The sequence below is a fragment of the Crinia signifera genome, chromosome 8, assembly GCF_055691185.1.
Source record: "Crinia signifera chromosome 8, ASM5569118v1, whole genome shotgun sequence".
Classification (NCBI taxonomy): domain Eukaryota; kingdom Metazoa; phylum Chordata; class Amphibia; order Anura; family Myobatrachidae; genus Crinia; species Crinia signifera.
The window spans coordinates 46,309,620-46,328,264 of record NC_139224.1 but is presented as its reverse complement, the minus strand read 5'-3'; the positions used below and the strand labels follow the sequence as shown (position 1 = coordinate 46,328,264).

Genomic DNA, 18,645 nt, shown 5'->3' with positions numbered 1-18,645 from the left:
CCGCCGTGTAAATGGTCTTGAGAGTAGACTCCAATTTGCGGTCAGAGGGATCCTTTAAAGAAGAAGCCCCTGGGACCGGCAAGGTAGTTTTCTTAGACAACCTGGACATGGTTATGTCCACCGGTGGTGGGGTTACCCACTTACTCAGAGCCGCTGGGTCAAATGGATACACTGATGGAAACGTTTAGGTATCTGAAAACGTTTGTCCGGGTGTTTCCATGCTGATCCTGATTGGGGCACGGGAATACGATTGAAGACCTTTGGGTATTACCGAAAAGGCTGAGCTCCTGTGGTTCAGGAAGAGGATCTTCCGGCAAATGTAGGACCTGCTTTACAGCCAAAATAAGAGCCTCTATGCCAACCAGAGTTGGCTCCGTATCAGAAGGGGCATCCTGCACCTCCTCCCACTCACCCTTCTCCATTTCCTCAAGTGGTTCGGGTTCTTCCTCACCCTGGATCACCCTGAATAAGCACCTGAAAAGGACGCTTATTACTTACTGCGGCAGGCCTTTGAGGTTTGCTCATATAGAGCCAGCCAATGCATCAACAGATCTAGCCAGGGTTGCGGTCCACAGAGGTTCCGCTCTGCGAGATTCTGCAGACAATTTAGACATGGTACCCACCAGGACCGAAGACCAATGGGGGTAGGAGTGTCATCTAGCTGAGATGCAGATGGTGAATCAGAACAGGCCTAACAAACAGTTGCGTTCCCATCTGCAGGGTACTGCGTAAATTTTGCCGTACAAGAAGTGCAAGTATAGGCTTTCTGAGAAGCCTTGGACCTGCCCGTTATGGTCACTGAGAGCCAATCCAGTGACCGACCACAACAATACACCCACCCACCCACCCACAATGCGTGCGCACACACACACACCTGCAGACCAAAACCACTGGGGTGAGGTGGTTATGGCTGGGTCAGTGAGTTCCGCGGCAGGTTGGGGGCTTGCATTTTGTGTGTGATTGTGTTTTTATTTTGTCCTGTATGTGGATGAAATCCAAAATCTTATGGAAGAGAGATCCTGGAGAGATTAGCGAGAGTGGTTGTACAAAGAGGGATCAACATTTTCTGCAAATTTATGTCATTCTTTTAGTTATCTAATGAATATGATTCTTTAATTCAATGTTTTACTTTACATGTGCGTATTACTCTATCACCACCTTGATGCCGAAACAAGTTTCAAGTTTACTCTAAAAAAAAAAAAAAACCCTATGCAAGACAGCTCATGTAGAAGAGAATAAAGATTGTAAAGATTTTAAAAATCAATGTTTTGTTAGTTATTACTTTTGAAGCACAATTGTTCAATTCCCAGACATACCAGGGTACGGAGCTGGTGGGTATGGCAGTGGCTTGTTGGTGGCCCTGTAGTAAGCGACCGCTCTCTTGAACCGGGAAACTTTGTCATCTGTTCTGGACTGAAAAACAGAAGTCATTTCCTTTAATTTCAGTAGCGCAATTCTATCATCATTCCAGACTTGCCCCTTTTGCTCCAAGTCTCTTCCCCTCTACAATAAGTAGGCATCTAATAACACCCCATACAATATGATCTGAACCCTAGCAACCCCCATCATCTATGGCTCACCACTGTGTTATCTAAAGCCTATAAATAAAATGTAAATACAGTTTCCCCTCTTCCACAGCAAGTGGGACAGACTGAGCATGTCCTCTGCATATCCGCATGTAAACAGTGCATGTCACTGGTGTACACCCCTGCCGTGGATCAGTCAGCTGCTAGAAGTGTTCTGACCTGGCAGCCGGGCTAAACAAAAGTGGACAATGAGTTGTTTGATGACATAACTGGTAGGGGTCATAGGGTCGACAGGAAGTATGAAAAAAAAAACACACACACCTTTTTTCTTTTCTTTAAACAGTTAAAAACGCATGTTGACTTTTTCCTTGTGTCAACCTCTCTCATATGCCGAACAACTGCCTGTCAACCTTATTACCGTCTAACGGCATTCCGACATAACACCCGTCACACAGACACAAAAACAAATAAAAAGTTATAGGACTAGAAAATGTAAGATTTGCAATAGTGGGGTAAATGAAACGGTGCTCAGTCTGTACTTCAGTGGCCATGCTAGTAGAAATGTGATAGAAAGGAGAGGGGTGCTGCTCAGCTATCACTCATCTCTTATTAAAACAAAAAAATGGTGACGCACATGTCAGATATGTTTAATGCTCTCACAGAGTTTGCGATCCCATCTAATTACTGCCAACCAAACTGAACGCAATGGTAGTAACATTTTGCTAACTGGATACTTTTGTTTACATTTACTCATTTGTCAAAACATTCTCAGCAGTGAATTACAATATTGATACTTCTATTTTCCCTTTCTCCCAACAAGACAGATATTACTCTAGTGCAGTGGATCCAAAACTGTGTGCCTAGGCTCCCTGGGGGTGCCTTGGGTTAGTGGACCAGGATCAATTCATATTATGAATGGTCAATGTACCAGGCAAAACCAGTGCTCGCGGCTGCCAATCATAATATATGTGGACAAACAGAAGCCAATCCTGTCCCTCACCAGATAACTGTGACAAATTTCTGAATTTCTCGATAAGAAGCATTTGGCCTAGGGGTGCCTTGAAATTATTTTGATACTCTAGGGTGCCGTGATTCAAAAAAGTTTGGGAATCACTACTCTAGTGACCGTTATTGACAGTGTGGGAGAATGCACTGATTGGAGGTTTAATATGTGATTAGCCAATCAGTGGATGCACTACTAACATGGTCCAAAAAAATAAAAACACTATTCAATGTAATACTATACAGTCGGTAGAATTTTAGATGTATAATTTACCTGTGAATGCTGGAAAACATCTGTAGAGATTGCATCCAAATCATTAGTATCCTTGATATTGCGCACATAGTCAGCAACGGCTTTGATTACAACATCGCATGGGGGTAACACAAGCTGGTGAGCACGAACCTGGGAGAAAGCGAGACACGGTCAATGCAGGCCTGCCCATTACACGGCTGGTAAAACACACCAATGATCATGCAAAGAGGGGGACAATTTGCACACTAGAGTAGCCATTAAAAACGTTGAAGTCACAGAAAGCTATCAAGGTGTATTTTTTAGAACAGCTTAAAGTTTATAAAATGAAGTTATTGATCAACTATGTTGTAGATCTAATTAGACGAAACTAAAAAGGTGCCCCATACATGGTACAATTATTGTATGCAATTTGGACTAGATCGCATTGCATACGTTTTGCAATGCAATGAGATGCAATCTAATACAAAAAATATGTGCAGTGCATACGTTATGAGCTGTGCAGGAGCGCAATTGTACCGTGTATGGGCACCTTTACATGGGATCTGTGCATTAATCCCTCTTTATGCTGCTGTTAACATATTGATACATAAAATCTTGCGCTAAAACAAAATAAAAAACACACACACACAGCGCCTTTCTAGAGCAAGGTGTCTTGTTACGTAAAAAAATGACTCACTCTGTATGTATATTACAATTGACTATATAATGGATATCATTAAAAAAAGTAAGTAGTTCACAGCGCTGACATGAGTCGACCCCATGGAAAAGTGGGAGCCAAGAAACCTAAATTATGTGACTCGCACATGTAAAAGAACACATACATACATACATACATACATACATACATACATACATATGTATGTCAGTTTCTGCAAAGAAAACAAATGATGAGAGGGAACTTTTGTTTTTGACAGAATAATTTGCTCATTAATTTACATTCATACGTACACATATTGCACACAAAACCGGTATAATGAGGAACATAACTACTATATTCTATTCTTACAGAATATGCAACATTAATATGCAGATTCCTGGTTCGCTCAGTCCTTTCCATGGTTCTGTAGAATTTGGCATTATTCCAGAGTCTACTGCACATTCGCGTGTCTCCAGAGACATGGCAGCGGCCATGTTTCGGGGCATAATTTACTACTGCACATAGCCCATTTTTTACATGGATGAGTATCAAAACATGGGCTTCCCTGTGCACGGCACATAATGCACCCAATTCTAGCAACATGGCTACTACGAAGACTCCATCAAAACTAACCTGCAGCATGACACAGGTGTCGTTATATGCAACAGGGAGTCTAAAGCTGCACATGACCGCAGCTCATCAATATATGATACAGTGGTGTGGACACTTGTATCCCAATCTTATACAACTTATTCCCTCTCTACCATCTGCTTTTCAAACTCCTTCTACCCACTATCCTGTACTAGCTAGTCAGCTACCCTTATCCGGTTCATCCACAGTCATCCCTTTAATATCCAGTCTTCCCTACGAGCTACCCCCTAGGCACATATTTTTCAAGTCTTCTCATCTCTCTATCTTCCCTTTAACACTTCCCTGACTGTAGTTTCAAATGCTTTGAGCACACTCTACTGGAAGAACCCCCCTTACCTAATATTTCCTTCCTGTATCTCAACCACCTTCAGCTCTTGTTGATGAAATTTCCCCCAAACCGACAGACACCACACAATCACATTTCCTTCTCCACCAAACATGTACATCCAACCTCATTCTTCGTTCTCCAACATTCCCAGCTCAGGGAGGTGCAGTAGGCTTCCCAGTGTGCCCTGAGTGCACCTTTTATGTTACACCTCTGAACAACCCTCTTCACACCTCAGATTCAAGTCTTGGTATTTCATTATGTAGGTCTTGTTTCCAGTTCCTCAACAACTTAATCTCCTGACTTTCTCAATCCCTTCCACTGAGCAACCCACTCTTATTCTAGTGATTTCAAAATTCCCATTAAATAAAAAAAAAAACCACAACAACTATATTGCTACTGCTAAATGTCAGATTTACTTCCTCACGCAGTCTCTACCAGTGGATATCATCTCCCCCTACAATGATGAACGCATGTGACTCCTGTTCTTCAATCACCACAGCATCTCTAGCTACCAAAGCTGCTCTGATCACAGTCTACTTTCCATCTACCTTCCCTTTGACTCCTGCACCCAAATCTGTGCACACAGCAGCACCTAAACAGCCTGGACACAAACCTCATTCCTGCCTCAATCTCTCTTATTTCCAAATGGTCTTGCTTTAGTGCAAAACTACACAGCACAAGTCTAGATGGGTGCCGGACGCGGTCCCGACAGTCATTTACCCAACGTCGGGATCCAGACTGTCAAAACAACGACAGACAGGTGCCGGACGGCCACCCGTATTTTCCCTCGTGGGGGTCCACGACCTCCATAGAGGGAGAATAGAACAGGTGGCGAATGTAGCAAGCCACGTGCCCGCAGCTCAAAGACAAACATATCCTGACTTCCTACCACACCATCAGTGGCGTAACTATCGCGGTCGTGGGGGGGGGGGGGGGGTGTCTGTGCATGTGGGGGTGCTGCGGTGCTAGAGTTAGCCCCCTCCCATCTGCCGCTTGCCCGTCCATCGCCCGCAGCCTTAACTGTCTTCAGTGGTGGACGGTCATTCTTCTGCTAGTGAGACGGACCACAATAAAATGTCCGCCCCATATAACAGACTGTTCTCTGACACTGTCTGCTGTATGGGGGTGGACATTTTGTGTTGGACCATCTCCATAGCAGAAGAATAAAGCCAGCAAGGGAGCCGGGACCAGCAAGACAGGTAAGGCTGCGGACAGGGGAGGGGGGGTGCGGCCATTAACGGCGGGGGCGCCCAATTCATAGTTGCGCCACTGCACACCATGACCCTACACTCACTTTCTACTACTCTCATGTCCCCACCTTTAGTTCTCAGTTTCGCTCTTCTCTTTTCAAAAACAATTAAAAAAGTTCTCAACTCTTCCCCTTCAAGCCCCCTCAGTCTAAAGGCCCCCATACACTATGCGATTTTGGGCCGATTTCATCCGATTTCGGCACTTTGTGCCGATAACAGGGTGAAATCGGCCCAAAATCGCAGGACTGTGACATCTGATCCGATCCGATGCGGGGTCCCGTGCGCATCGGATCAGGGAGGTCGGACGGTCAGTACATACGATCACGTCCGACCTCCCTGTTAGCTGGCCGCGCCGGTGAGTGCTGACCTGGGGGTGGTGTGGTCAGCAGCAGGGCTCATCAGGGGGATGCCGGAGCAGGCAGTGGGTCCTGACACTGTAACTAGCCGGCGGCGCCTGTGTGTGATGATCTGGCCGGGCGCTGTGATCATTCACATATATCATTCAGCAGCGCTGCGGGACGGACGGGGCCGGGCGCCCGGCCAGATCATCACACACAGGCTCCGCCGGCAAGTTACAGCGTCAGGACCTGCTGCGGCGTCCCCCTGATGAGCCCTGCTGCTGACCACACCGCTCCCAGGTCAGCACTCAGTACCCCCACTGCCCGCCCCACTGCTGACCCTGATCACCACCGGCCCCCATGCCCCTCACCGCCCGCTGCAGCTCCCCGTACATGTGATAAATTGCAAGCGATTTATCACATGTAAATTTGGCTCATCAAGTGCCAAATTGTATGTGAGCCTCCCGGGGAGCTGCCGGGCGGCTCACAGGAGTATTGGGTCCGACTTGTCCTAAGGACAAGTCGGCCTAATGTATGGGGGCCTTAATAGATGCGCAGGCAAAAATGAGCAAAGTTTTCCCATATGCATTTACTCACAGGGCAGATGTATTAAGCCTGGTGAAGAGATAAACTGGAGATAAAGTGGAAGGAGATAACGCACCAGCCAATCAGATCTCAACTGTCATATTTCAAACACAGCTGATTGGCTGGTGCGTTATCTCTTCCATGTTATCTCCACTTTAACTCCAGTTTATCTCTTCTCCAGGCTTAATACATCTGCCCCAATGTCCTTTTATTTTAAGACATTGGTGGAGAGCTGTGCCCACAAAATGGCAAACATTAATTTACTCTCCTGATGCGGCGAGCAGAAAAATCCAGCTTTTTGCATACAATAATTTAGGATGTTTACCAGTTTTACATGTCTGAACCCGGTCAAACTGAGTGAGACATGTGTGAGAAGTAGTGGGCACCAAGTACCAGAACAAACTATTGACTATCGCCCAATCCAAAGTGACAGGTTATCAGCTGAGCTAACAAAGACTCAGTCACACATTACCGGACACTCAGCACCACCACAAGCAGCAGCCCCACACAGCAACATGGTATAATTAGAACCATTTAAACAAAACAGCTCCCATTAAAAAAAAAAAAAATTTCACATATATAAATATTATATCTAAAATAAACTGCAATAAGAATAAACATTAGGGCGGGTTTTTAACTACGCAATTTGCTGTATAAAAAAATTTAATAAATAAACAGTATAAAATTAAATTCTTTGTTAAGATATAGTTTACCATTAATCTTATTAAAGTCACCGTTGCACTTTAGACCAAGTTACAAATGTTCATCAAAGCACCTTATGTGCTACTTTATTGTACTAAATGAATCACCCTAAGCATTACATAAGATCAATCATGTATATTAAAGCATTCAGAATTTCATACTTTCAGTGAAGCCAATGGATGGTCTGGTCCAAGTAAGCTCCAATGGAAAGCAGCTAAATCTTCATCAGGTAAAATGTGGTTACCTAGGAAACAAACTTACAGTTAAGAGCAAACCCAAAAAATAGCATTACATGTGCTGTGACACATCTGTCTGTAGATAATAAACAGTGGGTAGTAATGTGGACCTTCTATTTCCTTACAAAGCAATCCGAGTCACAGACCATAACTGTACGCTTTGCTCTAGTGAATGCCAAGATAGCTTGCTCTGATTGATGTCATGCGAGTTAAGTCTCTTTGCAATTTAAAATCCCTCACATACCTTTTAAATTGCAAATTCAAGGAGTTTTTAGCAGTTACGGGCATTTAGACTTGAATAAGACCATTCTGTACCTTTTAGTAAATATCGTAAACCATCTTCCAAATACTAGGGGGGGGGGCATTTATCAACGAGTCATCAAACTTTTTGTGAATTATAAAACTCATTGCATATGAGAAATGGTGCTCCAGCTAATCAGCTTCCGACTTTCATTTTTCAAGCACATGGCAGTCAGCACCAATTGTCATACACAACGAGTTTCAGCAGCTATCTACAATTGCCGATTGGAACGCCTCTCTGCACTCAGACCTTTAGTCAGGTTGAGCTGTTTTACGGAACAAGATCAGCACGATAAGAAAGAAAACTGAATTGAGCCCCCTGATCTCCCGGCACTTTAGATGGGAGATCAAGCGCACATAAAACAACAGATACGCCTCCTAATAATGTGTACACATGGTGCACTTCTGACATAGGGGGGAAATAGCAGGCCTATTCAATGCTGTCTTCCCCTACAGCAGCCATGTCCAAACTATGGCCCTCCAGCTATTATGAAATTACACATCCCAGCATGCCTTGCCATACTTTTAGCATTCCCTAATAGCAAAACTGTGGCAAGGCATGATGGGACTTGTAGTTTCACAACAGCTGGAGGGCCATAGTTTGGACATGCATGCCATACAGCATTGAACAGGGATCTCGACAGAACATGCCCGACTTTACAAGCAGTCGGGCACGTTCTGCTGAGAATGGACGAGAATTGTCGAGCTCCTGGCCGCAGCTCGACGATTTCCCACCACTTCTCACGACCACGCCCCCTTCTTGGGGCGCGGGACATTGCATCCCGCCTGCCAAATCAGTGTCGAGCCGGCCGAGAACGTGACAGGTTCAAGGCTGTCCAGCCAGCTGAAGCAAGCACCTCTGAATCAGGCCCCATGTATGCACCCACATCAGTTCCAGATTTTAGACTTAAATAATTAGTAGTCAGTAGTTTATGGTTCAGCCGACCGTATGACAGAAGGGAGTGGTAATAGGGAATAATAAAACAAATAAATTATTCTGCAATGATTATTTCTTCATTACCACATTTGTTTTCTTAATTTAATTGTAATGCAACTTAGACATTTCTTTCTCTCTGCTGCTTGCAATGCCTCATCCATGGTGGCTCCATCAGTAGCACATTACACAGCATTAACAACAACGAGGCACTTCTGGCTAAGCCAGAGAATGAGCTTGGCCGCCTCCATTGGAGATAAGCACCTGATGCCCCAAAGAAGGATTTCGTAACCTTGACAACAGAACAGGCCTCTCCAAGCAGTGCTGCAATGATTATTTCACAGGCAGGCTCTCCCTGAGTCCCAACTACAATGAGGCTAAATGCCAATTTATTCAGCCACCGCTTATACTGCTGGCAGCCTTAAGACATGGTTTTTAATATAGTTCAATTTTACTGTCAAATTCAAGAACGTTCGGGGTCTTGGAAGTCGCTTAAATGACTTATCCATGGTAACAGTATCCAGACGGCTGCAAACAAAACAGGATTTTTTTTTTTCTCCTTTACACGACATTACAGCACATATATTGTGGTACCAATGTGCACCTTTACAGTGAGGATTTATACATAAATAAACTGGTGCAGATGGAATAGTGAGTGGTCCAAGCCTACAAGCAAGATGTGAGTGCATACAAGAAACTTATTTTGAGGTTATTCGCTTAGCCCAGGAGTAGCCAACTCCAGTCCTTGGGAGCTACCAACAGTTACCATTTTCCAGGTCTCCTCACACAATCACAAGTGACGTAATTAGCTCTACCTGTGGATCATTTATAATGTGTCAGTTAGTAATTAGTGCACCTGTGGGGTGAGCTGGAAAACGTGAACTGTTGGTAGCTCTCGAGGACTGGAGTTGGCTACCCCTGGCTTGGCCAGTAGCTAATAACCGGCTGAAATCCCCGCGGTGCAGGGACATGTTATTCAATTAAATAGGCTTTTTTTCTGCCCCTCAAAATTGGGAGTCGAGCGCGGAGACCATGGGGTTTTCGGATTCAGCCATTTTCAAGATTACTTTTCCTTGCAGCTTCATCAGTTCTCCTTCGGGGACTCGCCCGTTAGGCAAACCCTTAATAATTGTATTGCTCCGGCCGCTAACTTAACCCTCATCGTGTTGCAAAAAAAAAAAAGGCCTTAAGCCCTGACATTTTACAACACAATACAACTGCATTTTGATTGCGCGCGGCCTCTTTTTTATTGTATCTGCGCAATAATATTAGCATTAATGCAGATGGAGCAAGGTATTCAATTAAGTAAAGGCACAAATGACTTGTCAGTGTAAAGCTAATGATGGATGACCTACACAGGGAGCTCTTTGGGAGTAAAGCTGGGTACACATTAGATAATGTGCACCCAGCGAGGACGACACCAGTTGGGGGTGCCGGCATTGTCAAGCGCATACACACTTGCAGATACAAACCGCAATGCCTGCATAATCGCTCACCAACGATATTAGCACACATTGTTAGTGACATAGTGAACACACACTAGACAATATGCATGAAAGTGTCGTTATGACCGATTGTTATTGTGCGTATCGTTTTGGGGCAGCAGATCTGACCCCAAAGTCAGTCCCGACCTTCTCAGCATGGGGTCGCGACTCCATGTTGCTGACCATAAGGCTGATGACTTTTCAAATCTCAGTCAGTGATTCAAGTCGTCTGAATAATCTGTTGAATTGTCTGTTAGTTCAGACTCCACAATGCTGCCACGCACCTGCTGCCTGCTGACCACACATGTGATGTGATGACCTTCTGCAGTAACTTGCTGAGGTCCTGTAATTATTTTTATTGTCTGTTGGGGGCCCAGAGCAAAATAGGTTGAAGACCCCTGGTTTAGTGTGTATGCAGTTAGATTTACATTTGCTGCCTCCACTTAAGCTTTCATTTGCAATGCAAATTACATATACAATTATTAAGGTGTGTGGTTTTAATAGGTTATAAAGAAAAGTATGTTCAAGGATTCTATTGCAATAACTCCATGATGGTTTAGATTCTTAAGTAAAAACCTTTACTTTAAGGGAAATATCTGTATGGGATAAAACAGTGGTTCTCAACCTCGGTCCTCAAGTTCACTTTTTCCAGGTTGGGGGGGGGGGGGGGTGTCCTGAGGACCGAGGTTGAGAACCACTGGGATAGAGGATAAAATAAACATCACTTTAGCAACCTGACATGTAAGAATAATTGGGAGAGCATAATTAGAAGTGCTCACTATCCTGGTCCTATGCATAGACCCACAAATTGTTCCTGCAGCATTTCTCCTACCTCGTCCCAAAAGCTTCATCTAGATGTGGGGTAGCCAACCCTAGTCCTCGAGAGCTACCAACAGTGCGTGTTTTGCAGGTTTCCTCACAGAATCACAAGTGAGCTAATTAGCTCCACCTGCGGATCTTTTAAAATGGGTCAGTGATTAATGAGTGCAGCAGTTAGGTTGTCTGGAAAATGTGAACTGCTGGTAGCTCTCGAGGGCTAGGGTTGGCTACCACTGGTCTAGAACTACATGGAACCCCTGATAGGCCACAAATTGTTCCTGAAGCTTCTCTCCTGCCTCCTCCCAATACCTTCATATAGAATTACATGGAACCCCAACAGGCCACAAATTGTTCCTGCAGAATGTTTCCTACCTCGTCCCAATAGCTTTATCTAGATGGAACCCCTGATAGGCCACAAATCTTTTCTGCAGCTTCTCTTCCGCCTCCTCCCAATACCTTCATATAGAACTACATGGAACCCCAACAGGCCACAAATTGTTCCTGCAGCTTCTCTCCCGCCTCCTCCCAATACCGTCATATAGAACCACATGGAACCCCAACAGGCCACAAATTGCTGCCGCAGCTTCTCTCCCGCCTCCTCCCAATACCTTCATATAAAACTAACTGAAACCCCAACAGGCCACAAATTGCTGCCGCAGCTTCTCTCCCGCCTCCTCCTAATACCTTCAAATAGAACTAACTGGAACCCCAACAGGCCACAAATTGTTCCTGCAGCTTTTCTTCCGCCTCCTCCCAATAGCTTCGTATAGAACCACATGGAACCCCAACAGGCCACAAATTGTTCCTGCAGCTTTTCTTCCGCCTCCTCCCAATAGCTTCGTATAGAACCACATGGAACCCCAATAGGCCACAAATTGTTCCTGCAGCTTCTTTCCCACCTCGTCCCAATATCTTCACATGCCTGATAGGCCACAAACTTACCTGGCCACAAACTTACCTGGCTCCTTAACGGATCTTGCTGACAAATCTTAAGATTTCATCAACTCCTAATCCTATACTTTGTTCCCTCTGGTATTACACACTTTTTAACACCAACTAGTATATGTATGTATAAATATGAAGACAAGCCAATGGAATTACCTAGAAGAGCTGCAAAAATGGGAAAGCGGTTGGGATTGAGGTCCAGCTGTTTGGCCACCTCGTGCATCAGATATTGGCTGGTGGTGATACTTTTCCCGTTGCGACTCAGCTTTAACGCGTGAGCACTGAAGTAGTAAGGGATGTTGCACAGAGCATAGTCTGAGTCATAAGCAACCAGACCGTGGAATCCATTTTCACGGCAGAAAGAAATGACTTCTTGGTGATGATCTTCAATGCTCTGTGCGACCTGTTAGAAAGAACAACATAAGAAGACACAGTTAGATAAAAACTGTGGTGATGGCCAAATAATGCCGCTTGGGGAGTGCGCTATGCCATACTGACATGGCATTAAACATTCTCATTACATCTACAGCTCGAATCATCTACCACCAATCATTTAACTTCAAATACAGCTATACAATATATTTATATTCTATGCAACACACTTATTAGAATGTAGAACAAAACAGGAGAGTATATAGCATGATTACAAAAACCATGAACACAAGCTGATATATACTAAATTATACGGCAGAGTTAAACAACAAGTAGAGCGCTACACATTACATTTTTTATACTGCGTAAGAGCTGCACTATATAATATTACAGAGGGGGGGGGGGGGGCAGACCCTATAACTTCCCAACAGACAAGTATATTCATGGCCAACAAAAATCCTATTATTTATTTAGAGAAGCAAAAACACAAAATCTCCACCCAAGGAAAATGAATAAGCAAATAGCTGTGAAAATGCAAAACTAGGAAGAGATTGATATGAAACCATCTCCAGCATTTCGCAAACCGTAAGTGGCAAGAGGTGAAAAGAAGCGGTCAAATAAGATCTGATCATATTTTACAGGCTTTAAAAGCTGTCAGGACATCCCCATTAAATCCCCGTACACACAGGGCGATGGGGGACCCAGTGCGGAGCACAAATCACTGCACACCTGCGATCCGTGCTGAGCAATCAGTGTGGAGCAGCGTTAAGACGCTGTGATCTTACCAGGAAGGACAGTGCATGCACAGTCTTACCCTGCAGGCGATACCCAGCTATCGCTGGGGGTCATACACACTGAGCCATCTGTGCTCCATTTCTAAGCGATCTAGTCAGATCGCTTAGAAATGGGTCTGAAATCGCCCAGTGTGTATGCCCCTTAAGCAGGCCCTTCACACCCTCCAAAATGGGACCTTTTTAATGGGGAAAAAAAAAAAAGCTTTGCACCCTAAAGTCCCATACACAATAGATGACAATTTAACAGATACCGCTCAGATGGGCTTGAGCGATATCTTTTTGTAAAAAGTCATGTCTACACTCAATATCGCTTAACGATGCACGCTCCCATGCATCGTTAACGACCACCCATCATCTGCGGAACATGCAGGTCGACTTTGGATACATGTTCAGCTGGGGTGTGGTATGATTCACCGACAGTCGGGATCCCTACAGTCATTATCCCGACGTCGGGATACCAACTGCCTGGTCTCAGACAGAGTGGCCAGCGCAACAAAGCACCTAGCGGGCTCGCTGCACTCGCCACGCTGCGGGCGTAAGCTACACTCGCCACCTATTCTATTCTCCCTCTATGGGGGTCGTGGACCCCCACGAGGGAAAATAGCCGGCCGGCGGTGTTTTAACAGTCGGGATCCCGACTTCGGGTTAATGACTGTCGGGATCCCGACTGTCGGGAACGCGTCCGGCACCCGTTTATCTTGTATAATAAGTTATTGAATAATAAAGCTGGATGATTAAAATAATGAGTATGTCAGGAGAAATATGTAATGAGCTGGCTCGCAGTGGGTGGGGCTGATCCCTATATACAGAGGAAAGATTTCTACATAATAATGAAGATACTTTGCACTGAATACCTATTGGTGGATAATTATCTTTATTTCCCTAAGGCATTAATAATGGATCATTTTCACACAAACACACAAGTGCTCAGGAGCATGAAGGGAGCAACTACTGATTATGCTAAGCTGTATATAGTCATCCAAATACACGTCAAACATCAATTTAGTGCCTCCCCCAAATCCCATTAGGCTTTAAGGTTGAAATGCACTAAGGGAATGGTAGAACGGTACACTGCACAGTATAGCATTGCTCATCAGCTGTTATCGGCAGCAATGGCAAGATGATATGAGAGCAGAGGATGGAGCGACATGGAAGGACATGGTTAATATGTGGGCTGTAATCTTTATGCAGAAAGGAATTTCATGTATTTGAAGACAGCTGAAACAACTGATGGAGAATGAAATGAGATTGGCTCGCCCAGCCGAACATCTCTCACTCGCTGCATGATTCCTGGTCACTGCCCTCATTTCCGCTTTTTACAGAAGAGAGGGAGCAGCACCAGTGCGCTAGACCAGAAAAACCCAAACCTCAGGGTCGCAAATATTTCAGCCACTGATCTAATCCCACTTTGGGATGTTTAGAATTGCACTTGAATTTCTTAAAACCATGGGGAGATTAACTGAAGGCAGATGTGGGATCTTCAACCACACACATATGCCAAGCTGTGACTGATCAGAGGAAGCACAGAATAGAACCCTAGGAACAAGCTGGTGATGAAGAGAAAGCACATCAGAATGTATAGTCCCTCAAACACAATGTGTTACCCTACATTATATAGAGACATATGCATTACCACACACAGACAGACACGGGAAAACAAAATATTTGTTACTTGCAGTCAGCCCATCTTAACTAGAGGGAAATGATTTGCAGCGAGGTTGATAATAAGTAAATACACATTAACAAAACCAGAAGCTGCTGGATAAGGAGAATATTATACAAACAATATACTACTCCAAGGTACTTTTGATGGAGACCCCAAAATGTAAGCAGGTGTGCTCAGGCATTTGCTTAGCCAGAGGGGGCACCGCATCCCCATTACACAAGGGCACAGGCAGGGGCAGGCACCACATCCCCATTACACAAGGGCACAGGCAGGGGCAGGCACCACATCCCCATTACACAAGGGCACAGGCAGGGGCAGGCACCGCATCCCCATTACACAAGGGCACAGGCAGGGGCAGGCACCGCATCCCCATTACACAAGGGCACAGGCAGGGGCAGGCACCGCATCCCCATTACACAAGGGCACAGGCAGGGGCAGGCACCGCATCCCCATTACACAAGGGCACAGGCAGGGCCAGGCACCACATCCCCATTACACAAGGGCACAGGCAGGGGCAGGCACCACATACCCATTACACAAGGGCACAGGAAGGGGCAGGCACCACATCCCCATTACACAAGGGCACAGGCAGGGGCAGGCACCACATCCCCATTACACAAGGGCACAGGTAGGGGCAGGCACCGCATCCCCATTACACAAGGGCACAGGTAGGGGCAGGCACCGCATCCCCTTTACACATGGGCACAGGCAGGGCCAGGCACCACATCCCCATTACACATGGGCAGGCACCACATCCCCATTACACAAGGGCACAGGCAGGGGCAGGCACCACATCCCCATTACACATGGGCACAGGCAGGGCCAGGCACCACATCCCCATTACACATGGGCAGGCACCACATCCCCATTACACAAGGGCACAGGCAGGGGCAGGCACCACATCCCCATTACACATGGGCACAGGCAGGGCCAGGCACCACATCCCCATTACACATGGGCACAGGCAGGGCCAGGCACCACATCCCCATTACACATGGGCACAGGCAGGGCCAGGCACCACATCCCCATTACACATGGGCACAGGCAGAGCCAGGCACCACATCCCCATTACACAAGGGCACAGGCAGGGGCAGGCACCACATCCCCATTACACAAGGGCACAGGTAGGGGCAGGCACCACATACCCATTACACATGGGCACAGGCAGGGCCAGGCACCACATCCCCATTACACAAGGGCACAGGCAGGGGCAGGCACCACATCCCCATTACACATGGGCACAGGCAGGGCCAGGCACCACATCCCCATTACACAAGGGCACAGGCAGGGGCAGGCACCACATCCCCATTACACATGGGCACAGGCAGGGCCAGGCACCACATCCCCATTACACAAGGGCACAGGCAGGGGCAGGCACTGCATCTCCATTACACATGGGCACAGGCAGGGCCAGGCACCACATCCCCATTACACAAGGGCACAGGCAGGGGCAGGCACTGCATCTCCATTACAGTAGGGCCAGTGGCTTAAAAGTATACTTTTATCCCTTACACAGAACAATCACTACAGCATCCCTGTGAGATATATACAGGAGACAGCAATCTCTGTGCTTGTGGTAGAACACAAGCTGCTTTATCCCCCCCACCATGTATCGTGAGAAGGTTCAGACAACACTCAGGGGGTAGACAAAAAGACCAAGGAAGGGGTTAATGGATTACAGCTGGCCTAGGCACAATCTCTCTTCCCACCACTACTACAGTGTAATCTCATAAAGAGGGCAGGTAACAGTGCCATATTGATAATGCTAAGCTCTGGTTACTAATCTCCCTTTCAAAGGTCATATCCTATAGACTAGTCAAAGGAACAGGGAAACAAATCTACAGCTTCCAGCAAAGCTCAGGCAGTCATTATGGCAGACAGAATTACATCCTAATGACCACATACGTTACCTCCCATTGCTAACATACTGTTCTGCAATAAAAATCTATGGAAGAGGACTGCCATCTGCCAGCTACAAGAGACAGAGATATGATAATAGTAGAAGGTAATACATATGTACAATTTAAGGATATTACAAATCAAGGAGCTCAGCTACAAACTGATTGTTTTAATATCCTTATAATCAACAGCAGGTTATAGGGAACTTGACCTGAAACGTGGGGTTCCTTTATATTTGCATTGACAGTACGAACCACCAAGTAATAATTGATACATCATGGGAAAATCGGGAGAATTCCCCGTTCTCCCAACGCCTGGCTCGGCAGAATCTGGGAAATCTGGGATTCACCAATTCCAACCAAAACATGATCAGAATAGGAAAGACAAGGATTTTAAACATGCTAATATTTTTGACCACAATTCCCCTGTGACATCATTGATGTCAGCCCAATGAGAGAATTGGTCACATGATGAATAACTGTTACTTGCTCTATTCCCCTCAATAGATGATAGCATTCAATGTGATTGCAGTATAAACATGAGGAGCAGCCTGCCGAATAGCACAGTCTCCTGATTATCTCCAGTATAGCATCCAATTAAAACAAGAGAAGGGTCCTCCGTATATAGAACTCAGCACCTGCAATCAAGCACAGCTCTCATTTACATTGCAATAAATGGAGAACACACAAACCAAATACATATTGCCTACTAGAATCAAATAACATACGTCATTGATATAGAAAACAATACTAAACCGAATACACAATGAATATAATAAGGTTATTAGTTCAGTCACTTATTGAAACATATGCTCAAAAGCTAAAAAATATTTAAAATACAGATTATTAACCCTTTCAGACAGAAGAAATTGTTAGGTCAAGCATTTGGACCCGTAAATTTACGGAATCAACCAGAGTTTATTTTCTGTGTGAAAGTCTTCGAGCCAGCTTCTGATCACAGTCAAAGTCCTGGTAATTGGTAACCCGGTTGACCCCTTAACACAGAAGGACATAGGTTGACCTAGCAAATTACCAGTTCCAAACGATTGACTGTCTGGAAGAGGGTACATGGAAAGGACCGGAATCCAACAAATGGCGGGTAAAAGATGGAACCATGGGTCATGAGTGAGCTCAGTTTCTTTTTCTTAAATGGACAAAACAATGCTGCACTGCGGGTGAGGCAGATGTAACATGTGCAGAAAAATCTAGATTTGGGTGAGGTGTGTTCAAACTGAAATCTAAATTGCAGTGTAAATTTGCATTATTTTAATTCACCCCCTGAGCAGGTAAAAAGGCAGGAAAAGGCTTTTATTTTAAGATGTCGGGACATATTGAAGGACCTGTGGTGCACCCCTCACATTGAATATTCTGGTATTTGGAGAGATTTAAATGATTTAACTTTGGCAATAAAGACATCACCGTTTTCGGGTGAGCATCTCTAAGAAGCCAATTATGTTTTACCTGATATGGGACAGGTCTGTGGGGCTGATTTAGTGATGGGAGAGGTGTTTTTGAATTTGCAAACTTTTTTTTCAAAAAGTGTTTATTCCAATGTTTTACTAACCAGTATTAAAGCATTGCAAAAACAAAATGACTTTCTGTACCCGAAAATGCTAGAAAGTTTTAATCTGATGAAAAAAAAACACACACTTTCTGGCTATCATTTCTCCACTATTAACAGGTGCAAAATTCAGCCCTTAGACACCTTTTAATTTACGGCCTTATATATGGCCCTGCTTTCTCAGATGCCCATGTTTTTGGGTCCAGGATGGTTTCCCCACGTTTTGATGCAAGTCTTCTAGGTCGCTTTTTATACAAAAAAATCATCCTTGTGCAGGAACTGCAAATTGGGATTTCTAATAGGCCATCTCATTTTTCAGGTGCGTGCATTCATGAAATAAAAACTCAAAGCTATTTGGCTTGAC

The 18,645-nt window shown here is 45.1% G+C and overlaps 1 protein-coding gene across 1 annotated transcript in view; it reads right to left on the bottom strand.

The window, feature by feature from the left end:
• The window catches only part of FAM120A (family with sequence similarity 120 member A), a 64,842-nt gene that overhangs the window by 37,634 nt on the left and 8,563 nt on the right, over window positions 1-18,645 (bottom strand). Inside the window, exons 2-5 of the mRNA XM_083156298.1 lie at window positions 12,147-12,393; window positions 7,434-7,516; window positions 2,803-2,931; window positions 1,317-1,413 (exon numbers count right to left, since the gene is read on the bottom strand). Of these exons, the coding sequence (XP_083012424.1) occupies window positions 1,317-1,413; window positions 2,803-2,931; window positions 7,434-7,516; window positions 12,147-12,393 (556 nt within the window). The remainder of the gene's footprint in view (window positions 1-1,316; window positions 1,414-2,802; window positions 2,932-7,433; window positions 7,517-12,146; window positions 12,394-18,645) is intronic.